This window comes from Ascaphus truei, chromosome 5, assembly GCF_040206685.1.
Source record: "Ascaphus truei isolate aAscTru1 chromosome 5, aAscTru1.hap1, whole genome shotgun sequence".
NCBI lineage: Eukaryota > Metazoa > Chordata > Amphibia > Anura > Ascaphidae > Ascaphus > Ascaphus truei.
Window position 1 is genome coordinate 5,717,878 of NC_134487.1, and position 16,533 is coordinate 5,734,410.

General features: G+C 55.5%; 1 protein-coding gene across 4 annotated transcripts in view; it reads right to left on the reverse strand.

Moving 5' to 3' along the window:
- The window catches only part of CCDC136 (coiled-coil domain containing 136), a 137,166-nt gene that overhangs the window by 42,322 nt on the left and 78,311 nt on the right, over positions 1 to 16,533 (reverse strand). For 2 of the 4 annotated variants that reach the window (XM_075599268.1, XM_075599269.1), the window contains exon 9: positions 8,040 to 8,146. The exons of 1 other annotated variant lie outside the window; for it this stretch is intronic. In XM_075599268.1, the coding sequence (XP_075455383.1) occupies positions 8,048 to 8,146 (99 nt within the window). In that variant the 3' untranslated portion in view covers positions 8,040 to 8,047. The remainder of the gene's footprint in view (positions 1 to 8,039; positions 8,147 to 16,533) is intronic. One more of the 4 variants, XM_075599271.1, reaches the window with a different exon arrangement.

A 16,533-nucleotide genomic window follows, 5' to 3' on the forward strand; every position in this document is an offset into this window, starting at 1 on the left:
CCAAAGCTGAATAGATTTCCCTCCACCGGGGTCTCTCGCCCTCGTTCCCAAGAAATACCCGCCTCCAGATGGTATCCGGGCGGGTGACAAGGGCGAGGTAGTGCACTATATGGAGCACCAGAGAATACAGGACTTTCCTCGGCATGCCGCGGAAACATGCCGGGGACATATCCCCCAACCTGCTGAGGTTGGGGGAGAGAGGAGCCCGAGGGGGTTGCCGTGGTTTGGGTTCCACGCAAAGATCCGGAGAGCTGAAGTTGATAGGTTGACAAGGCTCTCCGGTCTGCAATACCCCCTCGATGAAGGTGCGTGAGTCGGGGTGGATGGCATCTTTAATCTCCCGGATCAAACGACGAGGAACACGGGCAGTAAGCATACCCATACGGGGCGCAAGCACCTCTGCGCTTACCCAGTCTCGCCGCTCAAAGTCTAGGAGATCCCCGACTCTGGTCACCTGCGCCAGGATTAGCCGGCGGCAAATAGAGGGTGAATCCAACATCCGAGCCCCTACTGCCGGATTATACAACAGGGGCTCGGCGAGGAAACCAACCTCCGCCGCCTGTTCCTTCCTGGTCGCGGAGACCAGTTTCCAGGCCTTTAATAAGTCCCGGTAGTATGCCGGCAGCTCCGAGAGGTCTCTACCTAAACCCTCAGGCCTGATGATAAACAGTTGCCGGTCATACCTCAGATTGCGCAACTGGCGAAAGAAACTGGTCGCCAGCTGGCACCACTGCGGAGACGGATCTGCGAATAGGTATCTCTGCAGGTATTGGAGGCGGAAAGTGTGTAACTGGGAGCGGACACACACCAGTCCCTGTCCACCCTCCTCCAAAGGGAGACACGCAACTCCCGCAGAGACCCAATGCTTCCCCATCCAGAGAAAATCCATCAATATCCTCTGGATCTTGTTGATAAATTCAGGGGGTGGACCCATGGCTATCAGCCGGTGCCAAAGCTGACTGGCCACCAGCTGGTCGATCACCAGGGTTCTTCCCCTAAGGGAAAGCATTCTCGACAGATACACCCATGACCCCAGACGAGCAATGACTCGTTCTTCAAGATCACTGAAGTTTTCTGGGGCTGGGTCCTCCGCAGCAGACAGGTAGACTCCCAGATATTTGGGAGTATCGCTCTCCCACGAGATATTATGAAACGTGGGGGGCAAAGAGTCTACCTGTAAGGGACCCACCAAAATGCCGGAGCACTTGGACCAGTTGATCCGAGCAGAAGAGGCCGCGGTGTAGACCTCTTGGCACGCTTGTGCCCGCTCTAGATCAACTAGGTCCTGGGCCACGAGGAGCACGTCATCGGCATAAGCCGACAGGACTACCCGCATGCTGGGTTCCCGCAGCACCAGCCCGGTGAGCCTCCTCCTCAGTAGGCAGAGGAAAGGCTCGATGGCCAGCGCGTATAGTTGCCCAGACAGGGGACACCCCTGACGTACTCCCCGACCAAACACAAAAGGTGCTGTCAGGGACCAATTAATTTTAACCAGACACTCTGCAGAGGCGTACAGCATCTGGAGAAAGCCCACAAATTGTGGGCCAAAGCCAAACGCCCGCAGGGTCTGCATGAGATAACGGTGATCCACCCTGTCAAATGCCTTTTCCTGATCGAGGGAAAGGAAGGCGAGTGACAGACCAGTCCTCTGCGCGTGATGTAGCAGGTCCCGGACCAGAAAAATGTTGTCATGAATGCTCCGGCCCAGGACAGTATAGGACTGGTCGGGGTGAATCACCTCTGCCAGCATGGACTTGAGCCTCAGCGAAAGCGCTTTGGCCACGATCTTGTAGTCCGTGCTGAGCAGTGAAACCGGTCGCCAGTTGGAAATCTGGCGGAGATCCCCCTTCTTCGGCAGCAGAGACAGTACCGCCCGCCGACATGAAAGGGGCATCTCACCGGTCTCCAGGGCTTCGGCTAGGACCTCGGTGAAATCAGGTCCCAGCATCTCCCAAAAAAACTGGAAGAACTCCACAGTCAGCCCGTCCAGCCCCGGCGTTTTTCCGCGGGACATGAGACTTAGGGCCCCAGAGAGCTCAAGCCCCGAAGGTAACTCAAGCCCCAGACAGCTCAAGCCCCAGAGGTAACTCAAGCCGCTCTCTTTCACCCTCACCGACCGCGGGAAGCCCCTCCCATAAGTCCCTGCATGCATCCAGCTGGATGGACTCCGGAGAGAAAAGATCTGTGTAAAACCTCCGGGTTCTGTCCCGGATGCTCTCCGGGTCAGTCAGAGGGGTACCGTCCTCCGCTAGCAAGCAGGTGATGTGTTTACGGTTTCCCCTCTTTTTCTCCAGCGCGTAGAAGAGGCGCGACCCGCGACCCATCTCCCGAAGGAAGCAGATGCGAGATCGCACATACGCCCCCCGAGCTCTCCGATCTTCCAAGTCCCGGAGAGCGGACTTCCTCTCCACGTACATACTCTGCAGGTATTGGTCTCCTGACACAGACAGCCGCCTCTCGAGATCGAGCACCTCTTCTCTAAGGGCCTCGATCTCAGCATCATGCCGCCTGCTGGCACCTTTCGTGTGCTCTTGACATACGAGGCGCAGATGAACCTTGCCCACGTCCCACCACTGCTCTAACGTGGCAAAGTCTGACCTGCAACCTCTCCAGGCCATCCAAAAGTCTCGGACCGACGTCGCAAACCCCTTGTCCTCCAACAACGTATTGTTGAAATGCCAATAGGCGGCCGAGGGCACTGTTGGTGTTAGCGCCACCGTCACGGACGCACAATTGTGGTCTGAAAACGGCGCCAGCCTAATGGTACTGGACTGGGCTCGTGACAGGCTGTGGCTGGAAATGTACAACCTGTCGATCCTGGACCAGGATATCCATTCACCTTTAATCACCCTAACATAGGTGAACTCAGTGGATACCTCAGGATGTTGTTCTCGCCAGATGTCTACCAAGGAGTAGCGGATGATGGCCTCCCGCAAAGCCAACGCTGAACCCGGGTGTGGCTCCGGACCACTCCGGTCCTTTAGAGCCTCGAGGGTGCAGTTAAAATCACCCCCGAGCACCACGTGTTCGTCCGCGTTGACTGTCTCCAGGTATTCAGACAATCTGACGAAGAACTGCCTTCTCAGGGATCCCCTGGCAGGAGCATACACGTTCAAGAAGTTAAACGTGTAGTCCTTGTGCCGGACCCTGAGATGCAACAGGCGACCTGGAATAACAGCTTTGGCAAGCAGCAGCTCTGGTTGAAAGGACTCAGAGAACAGGGTCACCACCCCACAAGATGACGGAGTGAGGTGGCTGAAGAAGACCTTGCCTCGCCACTCCAGATGCCAGCTGGCTTCAGCCTCTGGAGTGGTATGGGTTTCCTGCAGGAAACTCACAGAATACTTCCCCTTTTGTAAAAAGGAGAGTACCTGGAACCTTCGAAACCCGTCCTTACAGCCGTTAACATTTAGCGTACCGATGCTCAAAGCCATTGATAGTCAAAGAGTTTTACTTCCCCTAGGCGCTTAGGGTGCTATACCCCGAGAAGCCTTTACCTGCTCTCGCAACACTTTGTTAAACTTTAGGACCCGAACATGTTCGATGGTCCCAGAAAGTTTGGCCTTGTGGTTAGCCTTAATGTATACTCTGAGAGAGTGGAGAATGAATGAGGCATCCTTCCACCTCTCAAGGGCCAACCGCACCTTCGTATCTCCGTGCCTGCAGAGGGTATCCTCCAGGAAACTATCTAGGTCCTGGGCATTGATAACGGGGGTTAAGGAGTCCACAGATTCCACGGTGCCAGAGGACTCCCCACTGAGCCCCAACTCCCCAGGCTCCTCTTGGCTGAAGAATTTAAGACTCCCGCTCTTCTCTGCGGGGGCCTTTCTCGGCCTTAGATTGGATCCCCTCTTCGGTGTTTCCACGAGGGGGTCCAATACGGCCTCTACATCCATCCCCGAGGCAGTATGTTCAGGGGCAGCTGGTGGCGGTATGGCGGAGGCAGTGGTCTCCCGAGAGTCCTCGGGGGCCACAGAGGCACACAGTGCCCTACTAGTTTCCTCTAACGCCATACAGATGAATGGCATGCCACTGGTGTTCGCATCACCTGCGGGAGGGCACTCACCAACCATGGGAGGGCACTCACCAACCATGGGAGGGCACCTACCATCCACGGGAGGGCCCTCACCATCCGCGGGAGGGCCCTCACCATCCGCGGGAGGGCTCTCACCATCCGCGGGAGGGCTCTCACCATCCGCGGGAGGGCTCTCATCATCCGAGGGAGGGCTCTCACCATCCGCGGGAGGGCCCCCACCATCCACGGGAGGGCCCTCACCATCCGCGGGTGGGCCCTCATCATCCGCGGGAGGGCACCCACCATCCGCGGGAGGGCTCTCACCAACCATGGGGGGGCACTCATTAGCAAGGATCTCATAGGGAGGGTCTATCCCAGCATTCACTCCCAATAAAGTGCCTGCCCAAAACTCTGCACCAAGAGGGTTCAGGTCAGACAACTTCCAGATGTATTCTGAAGTGCTCACCAAAACACCCTCCAACCCCTCAACCACGGGGGTCAGCCCTAACCCATCTCCTTCCTCCGGTGACGCAAACCGGGGCTTTTTATGTGCGTCACGCGAAGGCGGTACAGCCGGAGGGGGATCTTGGCTGGCTCTGAAGATAGGTGCATTCGGCATGTCCAATTCACCGAAGCACAATTCTCCAGGGGACGCTCTCCAACCGAGAGGGGCGTTGGGAGGCTCCCCAACGTCCCCAGAGCCGCCGGGTACTTCCAGCTGCATTTCTTCCAGAAACTCGAGGGGGGGGGGCTGTACATTTGTGGGATCCGGCTTACACTGGTTAATCCCAACCAGTGGGCCGGACAGGACCACCTTGTGCAGAACTGATTTTTCTTTCCGCTTCCGAGACTTCAGAGGGTAAACGTAATATGGTTCACCCTCCTCGACCTCCTCAATCACCCTCTTATTGGTTTTAAATTTGCTCTTCCTGGGGATTGATTTCCCAGGAGAGGGTGCCGTTGTCTCCATAGCAGGAGTTTCCTCCCGCTCCCCTTCACCCTGTACGGTGCTTACAATGGGGTTAGGGGGTTCTTGGGGGGGGAGAGCGACAGAGGGTGACTGTTGTGGGGTAACTTTGTCCTTCTCCCTCTTTTTTGGGGGGAGAGGTTCAGATGTCACTGTTTGAGTTGGGACAGTGACATCTTCTGTGGTCCCAGGGGGGGCCTGGGCCTTCGAAGGCTTTTCCCTCTCCCTCTTTCTTTGGGGGAGAGGTGTAGACGTCACTGTCCGAGATGGGGCAGCGACATCTCCTGTGGTCCCAGCGGGGGCCTGGGCCCCCGAGGGCGCGGCCGCGGTGGGCGCAGCGGCACAGGGTGTTTTCTCTTGGGGGGAGACAGAAATAACAGAAAGGTGGCCACTCCAGAGCGACCCGCCACCCTTCCCTCCGCTCTCCAAGGAGAGGTGCAGAAGTCACTGTTCCGGATGGGACAGCGACATCTTCTGCGGTCTCAGGAGGGACCTGGGCCCTTGAGGGCCCTGCTGTGGTGGGCACAGTGGTACCCGGTGTCTTGGCAGAGGGAGGGACGGGTGCAGGAGTTGGGATGGGTCCTCTGTTCCCTTTGAGGCAACTCCTACGAGTGTGCCCCAGCTCCTTGCACAGATAACATCTAACCCCCTCCGTGCCATAAAACACAGTGTACAGTATGCTATGCCCTCGTAGGGCACCCTAAACGAACCCTCCACAGATTCAGTGCTCCCCGGCAGCAGCAGTTGTACCTGCCGCCTAAATGAGAGTACATGCCTCAGCGCCCTATCTCTGCAGCCCAAAGATAATTTTATTATGGGGGACTTAATGTCTCCCAGGGCTTGCAGGTATGGCCGCATGAGGCTATCTGGGATGAAGGGGGGCACATTAGAAAGAATGACCTTTGTGCCCAACCCCTCCATGGGTTCTATAGGGATGTATTTCCCCCCTACACTGATGCCTTTCTGCACCAGGGTGTGAGTGGCAGCCAGCGTAAGGAGGAAGAAAATGCCCTTCCCATACATTTTGCTGGCCGCCACCACAGCAGAGGGACCCACCACATCAGCCACAGCCCTCACATAGATCTCCATGTTCAGGCCAGGTGACATTGGGCACCTCACCCCAAGCTTCCTGCTCAGACAGGGCGTGGCCCCAGCATTGCTGTTGCTGGGGTCAATGCTTGCAACTGCCACATGCTCCCATGTTGGAACTGGGACTGCAGGGGTTACGCTGCTAACAGGTGCTGGGGGAGGCGTGGCCAGGGCACTGGAAGGACCAGGCCTAGGGCTGTGACTAAGAGTTTTGCTCCTAGGGGCCACAGTTTTTGGTGTTCGGTATCCGGGCGTCGCCCCCGTTGCCGCACTAGTCCTATTCCCCTTTCCAGGCATGATAACAAATTGGCCTCTAAATCAGGGGAGTGTATTGCTTAGGGAGAGAGGTATTGAGAGGAAACTTTCCCTTTAAGAAGAGATCTCACTGCACAGGGGAAAACACAGCAGCTTTTAAAAACCTGCTGCAGTTTTAAATCTTTTCCCCTTATTAGTTACTCTCTCTCTGCTGTAATAAGCAAACACCACAATTTTACAAGTCTTTATAGAAAAGACACAGAGCTCTCAATAGCAAGTGAGAAAAGGAATCAGGCTTAAGAAAAACAAAAGAGTGAAATTGGAAGTTTAAACAACCAGTAAAACCTCCAGTAGTGAGGGAAGGAGAGAGGGGTGAGACTGCAGTTTTCCAGCCAGCTAAACTGCAGCTATGCTGGGTTAAATCACTGCAGCCCCTGGGTGAAAAACAAAAACGGTTTTTAAGACTGAAAATGCACCCAAAACCCTCTATAAAACTCCCAGTATACTCACAGTATACTCCCCCACAGATCCACAGCAAAAAATACCAAAGAAAGAATAAAGCTGATTCCTTACCAAATGCCTGGGAGCTCTGCACACACACTTCTGAATGGAAGGAGAAGCACTGAGTGTGAAGCAGGGGAACCTGGGAGAAGGAGCGGCTCAATGAGTAAAGACACTGACTGGCACTGAGTGTGACGCAGGGGAACCTGGGAGAAGGAGCGGCTCAGTGAGTAAAGACACTGACTGGCACTGAGTGTGAAGCAGGGGAACCTGGGAGAAGGAGCGGCTCAGTGAGTAAAGACACTGACTGGCACTGAGTGTGAAGCAGGGGAACCTGGGAGAAGGAGCGGCTCAGTGAGTAAAGACACTGACTGGCACTGAGTGTGAAGCAGGGGAACCTGGGAGAAGGAGCGGCTCAGTGAGTAAAGACACTGACTGGCACTGAGTGTGAAGCAGGGGAACCTGGGAGAAGGAGCGGCTCAATGAGTAAAGACACAGACTGGCACTGAGTGTGACGCAGGGGAACCTGGGAGAAGGAGCGGCTCAGTGAGTAAAGACACTGACTGGCACTGAGTGTGAAGCAGGGGAGCCTGGGAGAAGCAGCGGCTCAGTGAGTAAAGACACTGACTGGCACTGAGTGTGAAGCAGGGGAACCTGGGAGAAGCAGCGGCTCAGTGAGTAAAGACACTGACTGGCACTGAGTGTGAAGCAGGGGAACCTGGGAGGAGTGGCTCACTGAGTAAAGACACTGACTGGCACTGAGTGTGAAGCAGGGGAACCTGGTTCAATTCCTGGTGTCAGCTTGGGAAAGTCACTTTATCTCCCTGTGCCTCAGGCACCAAAACATAGATTGTAAACAGGGACTGTGTCTGCAAAATGTCTCATAAAACTAGCAGCGCTATACAAGAACAAGCAGTTATTATTAATTAGACCTACAATATTTCTTAACACATAAAGCCAAAACTGTGGTGTTTTCCCCCATGAGGAAAAAATGTATGTTTTTCCGTACATTTTGGTGCTTTTTTTTTTTTTACAAACGCCGGAGAGCTGATGGGAGAGGAAGGGGGGGATAAGGTGAGAAACGTGGACACAGAGAAGGTCAGGAGACACGCAGACAGAGAGGGATAGGGTATCAGGCATGGAAGCAGAGACACCCCCGGGACGTGCAAAGCAGGGCGTGCAGAGCACGAGAAGTCACGAGTATACCAGTACCTGATATGCTAGGACGTCTCAGCCCACCAGCACCACAGCATCCCCACTATAATAACAAGGCCTATGAGGTGAAGGGAGAGAACAGGCGGGTCAGAACCATATGGGGCCTGAGAGAGAAGGAGGGCAAGAAGGGAAGGGTAAGGACAGAGGGGGGGGGGGAGGGCAAGGAGAGTGGAACAAGGGTAAGATGGAAGGCAAGGAGAGAGGATGGTCATGGAGAGGGAGGGAAGACAAGGACAAGAGAGGGACGATGAAGTGTGTGGGGAGGAGAGAGAAGAAGGAAGGCAAGGATAGGAGGTGGGGGATGGAGGGAGGGCAAGTGGAGAGGAGAAAGGGAGGGTAAAGAGAGGGGGTCAAGGAGAGGAGGTGGAGGGAGGGTAAATGGAGAGGAGAAAGGGAGGGTAAAGAAAGAGGGAGGGTAAGGAGAGGAGGTGGAGGGAGGCAGGGTAAGCAGAGAAAATGAAGAGGGGAGATAAGGAGGATAAGGAGAGTGGGAATGCAAAGTGCATGGGAGAGAGGAAGAGCAAGGAGAAGAGTGGGCGAAGGCATAGAAAAGATGGACACAGAGAATAGAGATAGGAAAAAGAGGAGCATAGAGAAGAAAAGGAAGCACAAGAAAAATGGTTGGAGAGCAGCAAGATGGGAGGGAGAGGGAGAGAGGGAGAGAGGGAGAGAGGGGTAAACAAGAGCAGGGAAAGGAGACAGATACAGATGGAAGGAGGTAGGAAGAGTTGAGAGAGAAAGAGAGAGAGCGCAGGAGAAAGAGGGAGCAGGAGAAAGAGAGAGAGAGGTGGAGGGAGAGAGAGGGGGGGAGAGAGAGGGAGGGAGGGAGAGAGTGGGAGGAAGTGAGGGAGGGAGAGAGAGAGGGGAGACAGAGAGAGGTAAACAAGAGCAGGGAAAGGAGACAGATACAGATGGAAGGAGGTAGGAAGAGGTGAGAGAGAGAGAGAGGGAGGGAGAGAGGGAGGGAGAGAGAGAGAGAGAGAGAGAGACAGAGAGGAGAGGTAAACAAGAGCAAGGAAAGGAGACAGAGACAGATACGATGGAAGGAGTTTGAGAAATTGATGGCAAAATTCAAGAAATGCCAATGGGTAGGAGAAGGACAGAGAGAGGGGGGGGGGTTGTGTGATATTAAATACCGATAGAAAACAAAAGACAGACATAAAGGTGGAGTTGGGTGACCGGGAGATTCAGAGGGGAGTGCACAGGATGGAGAGAATGTGCATAGTCACAGAAAAGGTGTGAGCAAAAGGAGTCCATCATAGGTGGGGAGAGACAGGGTGAGAGGGAAGGTAAGGGAGAGACAGGGAGAGGTAGGGAGAGGGGGAATGTAAGGGAGAGAGAGGGGTAGAGGGATGGTAAGGGAGAGACAGGGTGAGAGGGAAGGTAAGGGTTAGGCAGGGTGAGAGGGAAGATGAGGGAGAGAAAGGGAGAGACAGGGAGAGGAGGAAGGTAAGGGAGAGACAGGGAGAGAGGGAAGGTAATGGAGAGGCAGGGTGAGAGGGAAGGTAAGGGAGAGGCAGGGTGAGAGGGAAGGTAAGGGAGAGACAGGGTGAGAGGGAAGGTAAGGGAGAGACAGGGTGAGAGGGAAGGTAAGGGAGAGGCAGGGTGAGAGGGAAGGTAAGGGAGAGACAGGGTGAGAGGGAAGGTAAGGGAGAGACAGGGTGAGAGGGAAGGTAAGGGAGAGACAGGGTGAGAGGGAAGGTAAGGGAGAGACAGGGTGAGAGGGAAGGTAAGGGAGAGGCAGGGTGAGAGGGAAGGTAAGGGAGAGACAGGGTGAGAGGGAAGATAAGGGAGAGACAGGGAGATATAGGGAGAGGGGGAAGGTAAGGGAGAGACAGGGAGAGAGGGAAGGTAAGGAAGAGACAGGGTGAGAGGGAAGGTAAGGGAGAGACAGGGTGAGGGGGAAGGTAAGGGAGAGACAGGGAGAGACAGGGAGAGGGGGAAGGTAAGGGAGAGACAGGGTGAGAGGGAAGGTAAGGGAGAGACAGGGTGAGAGGGAAGGTAAGGGAGAGGCAGGGTGAGAGGGAAGGTAAGGGAGAGACAGGGTGAGAGGGAAGATGAGGGAGAGATAGGGAGAGGGGGAAGGTAAGGGAGAGAGAGGGAAGGTAAGGGAGAGACAGGGTGAGAGGGAAGGTAAGGGAGAGACAGGGAGAGGGGGAAGGTAAGGGAGAGACAGGGAGAGGGGGAAGGTAAGGGAGAGACAGGGTGAGAGGGAAGGTAAGGGAGAGACGGTGAGGGGGAAGGTAAGGGATAGACAGGGAGAGGGGGAAGGTAAGGGAGAGACAGGGTGAGAGGGAAGGTAAGGGAGAGACAGGGTGAGAGGGGAGGTATGGAGAGGCAGGGTGAGAGGGAAGGTAAGGGAGAGACAGGGTGAGAGGGAAGATGAGGGAGAGACAGGGAGAGACAGGGAGAGGGGGAAGGTAAGGGAGAGACAGGGAGAGGGGGAAGGTAAGGGAGAGACAGGGTGAGAGGGAAGGTAAGGGAGAGACAGGGTGAGGGGGAAGGTAAGGGAGAGACAGGGTGAGAGGGAAGGTAAGGGAGAGACAGGGTGAGAGGGGAGGTATGGAGAGGCAGGGTGAGAGGGAAGGTAAGGGAGAGACAGGGTGAGAGGGAAGATGAGGGAGAGACAGGGAGAGGGGGAAGGTAAGGGAGAGACAGGGAGAGGGGGAAGGTAAGGGAGAGACAGGGTGAGAGGGAAGGGAAGGGAGAGACAGGGTGAGAGGGAAGGTAAGGGAGAGGCAGGGTGAGAGGGAAGGTAAGGGAGAGACAGGGTGAGAGGGAAGGTAAGGGAGAGACAGGGAGAGAGAGGGGTAAGGTAAGGGAGAGACAGGGAGAGAGGGAAGGTAAGGGAGAGACAGGGTGAGAGGGGAGGTATGGAGAGGCAGGGTGAGAGGGAAGGTAAGGGAGAGACAGGGTGAGAGGGAAGATGAGGGAGAGACAGGGAGAGACAGGGAGAGGGGGAAGGTAAGGGAGAGACAGGGAGAGGGGGAAGGTAAGGGAGAGACAGGGTGAGAGGGAAGGTAAGGGAGAGACAGGGTGAGGGGGAAGGTAAGGGAGAGACAGGGTGAGAGGGAAGGTAAGGGAGAGACAGGGTGAGAGGGGAGGTATGGAGAGGCAGGGTGAGAGGGAAGGTAAGGGAGAGACAGGGTGAGAGGGAAGATGAGGGAGAGACAGGGAGAGGGGGAAGGTAAGGGAGAGACAGGGAGAGGGGGAAGGTAAGGGAGAGACAGGGTGAGAGGGAAGGGAAGGGAGAGACAGGGTGAGAGGGAAGGTAAGGGAGAGGCAGGGTGAGAGGGAAGGTAAGGGAGAGACAGGGTGAGAGGGAAGGTAAGGGAGAGACAGGGAGAGAGAGGGGTAAGGTAAGGGAGAGACAGGGAGAGAGGGAAGGTAAGGGAGAGACAGGGTGAGAGGGAAGGTAAGGGAGAGGCAGGGTGAGAGGGAAGGGAAGGGAGAGACAGGGTGAGAGGGAAGGTAAGGGAGAGACAGGGTGAGAGGGAAGGTAAGGGAGAGGCAGGGTGAGAGGGAAGATGAGGGAGAGATAGGGAGAGGGGGAAGGTAAGGGAGAGACAGGGAGAGAGGGAAGGTAAGGGAGAGACGGAGAGGGGGGAAGGTAAGGGAGAGACAGGGAGAGGGGGAAGGTAAGGGAGAGACAGGGTGAGAGGGAAGGTAAGGGAGAGGCAGAGTGAGAGGGAATGTAAGGGAGAGACAGGGTGAGAGGGAAGATAAGGGAGAGACAGGGAGAGATAGGGAGAGGGGGAAGGTAAGGGAGAGACAGGGAGAGAGGGAAGGTAAGGGAGAGACAGGGTGAGAGGGAAGGTAAGGGAGAGACAGGGTGAGGAGGAAGGTAAGGGAGAGACAGGGAGAAGAGGAAGGTAAGGAAGAGACAGGGTGAGAGGGAAGGTAAGGGAGAGACGGTGAGAGGGAAGGTAAGGGAGAGGCAGGGTGAGAGGGAAGGTAAGGGAGAGACAGGGTGAGAGGGCAGATGAGGGAGAGACAGGGTGAGAGGGAAGGTAAGGGAGAGGCAGGGTGAGAGGGAAGGTAAGGGAGAGACAGGGTGAGAGGGAAGATGAGGGAGAGATAGGGAGAGGGGGAAGGTAAGGGAGAGAGAGGGAAGGTAAGGGAGAGACAGGGTGAGAGGGAAGGTAAGGGAGAGACAGGGAGAGGGGGAAGGTAAGGGAGAGACAGGGAGAGGGGGAAGGTAAGGGAGAGACAGGGTGAGAGGGAAGGTAAGGGAGAGACGGTGAGGGGGAAGGTAAGGGATAGACAGGGAGAGGGGGAAGGTAAGGGAGAGACAGGGTGAGAGGGAAGGTAAGGGAGAGACAGGGTGAGAGGGGAGGTATGGAGAGGCAGGGTGAGAGGGAAGGTAAGGGAGAGACAGGGTGAGAGGGAAGATGAGGGAGAGACAGGGAGAGACAGGGAGAGGGGGAAGGTAAGGGAGAGACAGGGAGAGGGGGAAGGTAAGGGAGAGACAGGGTGAGAGGGAAGGTAAGGGAGAGACAGGGTGAGGGGGAAGGTAAGGGAGAGACAGGGTGAGAGGGAAGGTAAGGGAGAGACAGGGTGAGAGGGGAGGTATGGAGAGGCAGGGTGAGAGGGAAGGTAAGGGAGAGACAGGGTGAGAGGGAAGATGAGGGAGAGACAGGGAGAGGGGGAAGGTAAGGGAGAGACAGGGAGAGGGGGAAGGTAAGGGAGAGAGAGGGAAGGTAAGGGAGAGACAGGGTGAGAGGGAAGGTAAGGGAGAGACAGGGAGAGGGGGAAGGTAAGGGAGAGACAGGGAGAGGGGGAAGGTAAGGGAGAGACAGGGTGAGAGGGAAGGTAAGGGAGAGACGGTGAGGGGGAAGGTAAGGGATAGACAGGGAGAGGGGGAAGGTAAGGGAGAGACAGGGTGAGAGGGAAGGTAAGGGAGAGACAGGTGAGAGGGGAGGTATGGAGAGGCAGGGTGAGAGGGAAGGTAAGGGAGAGACAGGGTGAGAGGGAAGATGAGGGAGAGACAGGGAGAGACAGGGAGAGGGGGAAGGTAAGGGAGAGACAGGGAGAGGGGGAAGGTAAGGGAGAGACAGGGTGAGAGGGAAGGTAAGGGAGAGACAGGGTGAGGGGGAAGGTAAGGGAGAGACAGGGTGAGAGGGAAGGTAAGGGAGAGACAGGGTGAGAGGGGAGGTATGGAGAGGCAGGGTGAGAGGGAAGGTAAGGGAGAGACAGGGTGAGAGGGAAGATGAGGGAGAGACAGGGAGAGGGGGAAGGTAAGGGAGAGACAGGGAGAGGGGGAAGGTAAGGGAGAGACAGGGTGAGAGGGAAGGGAAGGGAGAGACAGGGTGAGAGGGAAGGTAAGGGAGAGGCAGGGTGAGAGGGAAGGTAAGGGAGAGACAGGGTGAGAGGGAAGGTAAGGGAGAGACAGGGAGAGAGAGGGGTAAGGTAAGGGAGAGACAGGGAGAGAGGGAAGGTAAGGGAGAGACAGGGTGAGAGGGAAGGTAAGGGAGAGGCAGGGTGAGAGGGAAGGGAAGGGAGAGACAGGGTGAGAGGGAAGGTAAGGGAGAGACAGGGTGAGAGGGAAGGTAAGGGAGAGGCAGGGTGAGAGGGAAGATGAGGGAGAGATAGGGAGAGGGGGAAGGTAAGGGAGAGACAGGGAGAGAGGGAAGGTAAGGGAGAGACAGGGAGAGGGGGGAAGGTAAGGGAGAGACAGGGAGAGGGGGAAGGTAAGGGAGAGACAGGGTGAGAGGGAAGGTAAGGGAGAGGCAGAGTGAGAGGGAATGTAAGGGAGAGACAGGGTGAGAGGGAAGATAAGGGAGAGACAGGGAGAGATAGGGAGAGGGGGAAGGTAAGGGAGAGACAGGGAGAGAGGGAAGGTAAGGGAGAGACAGGGTGAGAGGGAAGGTAAGGGAGAGACAGGGTGAGGAGGAAGGTAAGGGAGAGACAGGGAGAAGAGGAAGGTAAGGAAGAGACAGGGTGAGAGGGAAGGTAAGGGAGAGACGGTGAGAGGGAAGGTAAGGGAGAGGCAGGGTGAGAGGGAAGGTAAGGGAGAGACAGGGTGAGAGGGCAGATGAGGGAGAGACAGGGAGAGATAGGGAGAGGGGGGAGGTAAGGGAGAGACAGGGAGAGAGGGAAGGTAAGGGAGAGACAGGGTGAGAGGAAAGGTAAGGGAGAGACAGGGAGAGACAGGGAGAGGGGGAAGGTAAGGGAGAGACAGGGAGAGGGGGAAGGTAAGGGAGAGATGGAGAGACAGGGAGAGGGGGGAGGTAAGGGAGAGACAGGGTGAGAGGGAAGGTAAGGGAGAGACAGGGTGAGAGGGAAGGTAAGGGAGAGGCAGGGTGAGAGGGAAGGTAAGGGAGAGGCAGGGTGAGAGGGAAGGTAAGGGAGAGACAGGGTGAGAGGGAAGATGAGGGAGAGACAGGGAGAGATAGGGAGAGGGGGAAGGTAAGGGAGAAACAGGGAGAGAGGGAAGGTAAGGGAGAGACAGGGTGAGAGGGAAGGTAAGTGAGAGACAGGGAGAGACAGGGAGAGGGGGAAGGTAAGGGAGAGACGGAGAGGGGGAAGGTAAGGGAGAGACAGGGTGAGAGGGAAGGTAAGGGAGAGACAGGGTGAGAGGGAAGGTAAGGGAGAGGCAGAGTGAGAGGGAAGGTAAGTGAGAGACAGGGAGAGACAGGGAGAGGGGGAAGGTAAGGGAGAGACAGGGTGAGGGGGAAGGTAAGGGAGAGACAGGGTGAGAGGGAAGGTAAGGGAGAGGCAGGGTGAGAGGGAAGGTAAGGGAGAGACAGGGTGAGAGGGAAGGTAATGGAGAGGCAGGGTGAGAGGGAAGGTAAGGGAGAGACAGGGTGAGAGGGAAGGTAAGGGAGAGACAGGGTGAGAGGGAAGGTAAGGGAGAGGCAGGGTGAGAGGGTAGGTAAGGGAGAGACAGGGTGAGAGGGAAGATGAGGGAGAGACAGGGAGAGATAGGGAGAGGGGGAAGGTAAGGGAGAGACAGGGAGAGAGGGAAGGTAAGGGAGAGACAGGGAGAGGGGGAAGGTAAGGGAGAGACAGGGTGAGAGGGAAGGTAAGGGAGAGACAGGGTGAGAGGGAAGGTAAGGGAGAGGCAGGGTGAGAGGGAAGGTAAGGGAGAGACAGGGTGAGAGGGAAGATAAGGGAGAGACAGGGAGAGAGAGGGGGAAGGTAAGGGAGAGACAGGGAGAGAGGGAAGGTAAGGGAGAGACAAGGAGACGGGGAAGGTAAGGGAGAGACAGGGTGAGAGGGAAGGGAAGGGAGAGACAGGGTGAGAGGGAAGGTAAGGGAGAGGCAGGGTGAGAGGGAAGGTAAGGGAGAGACAGGGTGAGAGGGAAGGTAAGGGAGAGACAGGGAGAGAGGGAAGGTAAGGGAGAGACAGGGTGAGAGGGAAGGTAAGGGAGAGACAGGGAGAGATAGGGAGAGGGGGAAGGTAAGGGAGAGATAGGGAGAGGGGGAAGGTAAGGGAGAGACAGGGAGAGGGGGAAGGTAAGGGAGAGACAGGGAGAGGGGGAAGGTAAGGGAGGGACAGGGAGAGCGGGAAGGTAAGGGAGAGATGGAGAGAGAGGGAAGGTAAGGGAGAGACAGGGTGAGAGGGACATGTATGAGACAAAGAAGAAAGGGAAGAGGTAGAAACAGAATGGGAAAAAGAGAAGAGAATGAGTTTTGTTGAGAGAGGAAACATCCCAAGAATAGAGTTGAAAAGGATGCGAGCAGAGGGCAGAAGAAGAGAGGTACATGCAGTACATCAGGGAGAGAATCACAAAAGCAGACAGACAAATGGAAATCAAGAGAGAGAATAAAAAGGGGAGAAAAAGTCAGGGAAAAACATTGTGAGAAAAGAAGGGGCATTATTTATAACATTTATTTATAAAATATTTATTTATTATTATTTGTGTTTTACGCAAGAAGAAGACAAAGAAGAAAGTAAAAGAGATGAGAATTAGGGGAGATAAAGATGGGAAAAGAAGATTTATTGAGTGAGATTAATTAAAAAATGTATAGAGAAAAAGTTCAAGTGGAGAAGTGAGAAAAAGATGAATGGTGGGACGATGGGAGAGAAGTCACAAGAAAAGGGAGAAGCGGAGAATGAAAAAGATGTGGATAGGTATAGAGCAAGATATGGAGAGAGAGAAGAGAATGGAGAGAAAGATGAGGAGAGAGGGAGGAGGCGATAGAGAGGGAGGAGGAGGAGATAGAGAGGGATGAGGAGGAGTTAGAGAGAGAGCAAAAGATGAGGAGAGAGAAAGGAGGCGATAGAGAGGGATGAGGAGGAGATAGAGAGGGATGAGGAGGAGATAGAGAGGGATGAGGAGGAGATAGAGAGGGATGAGGAGGAGATAGAGAGGGATGAGGAGGAGATAGAGAGGGATGAGGAGGAGATAGAGAGGGATGAGGAGGATTTAGAGAGAGATAGAAAGATGAAGTGAGAAACATGGAGAAAAAAAAGATGAGTAGATAGAGATGATGAGAGACAGATGAGGAGAGAGACACAGATGAGGAGAGAGAGAGACATGAGGAG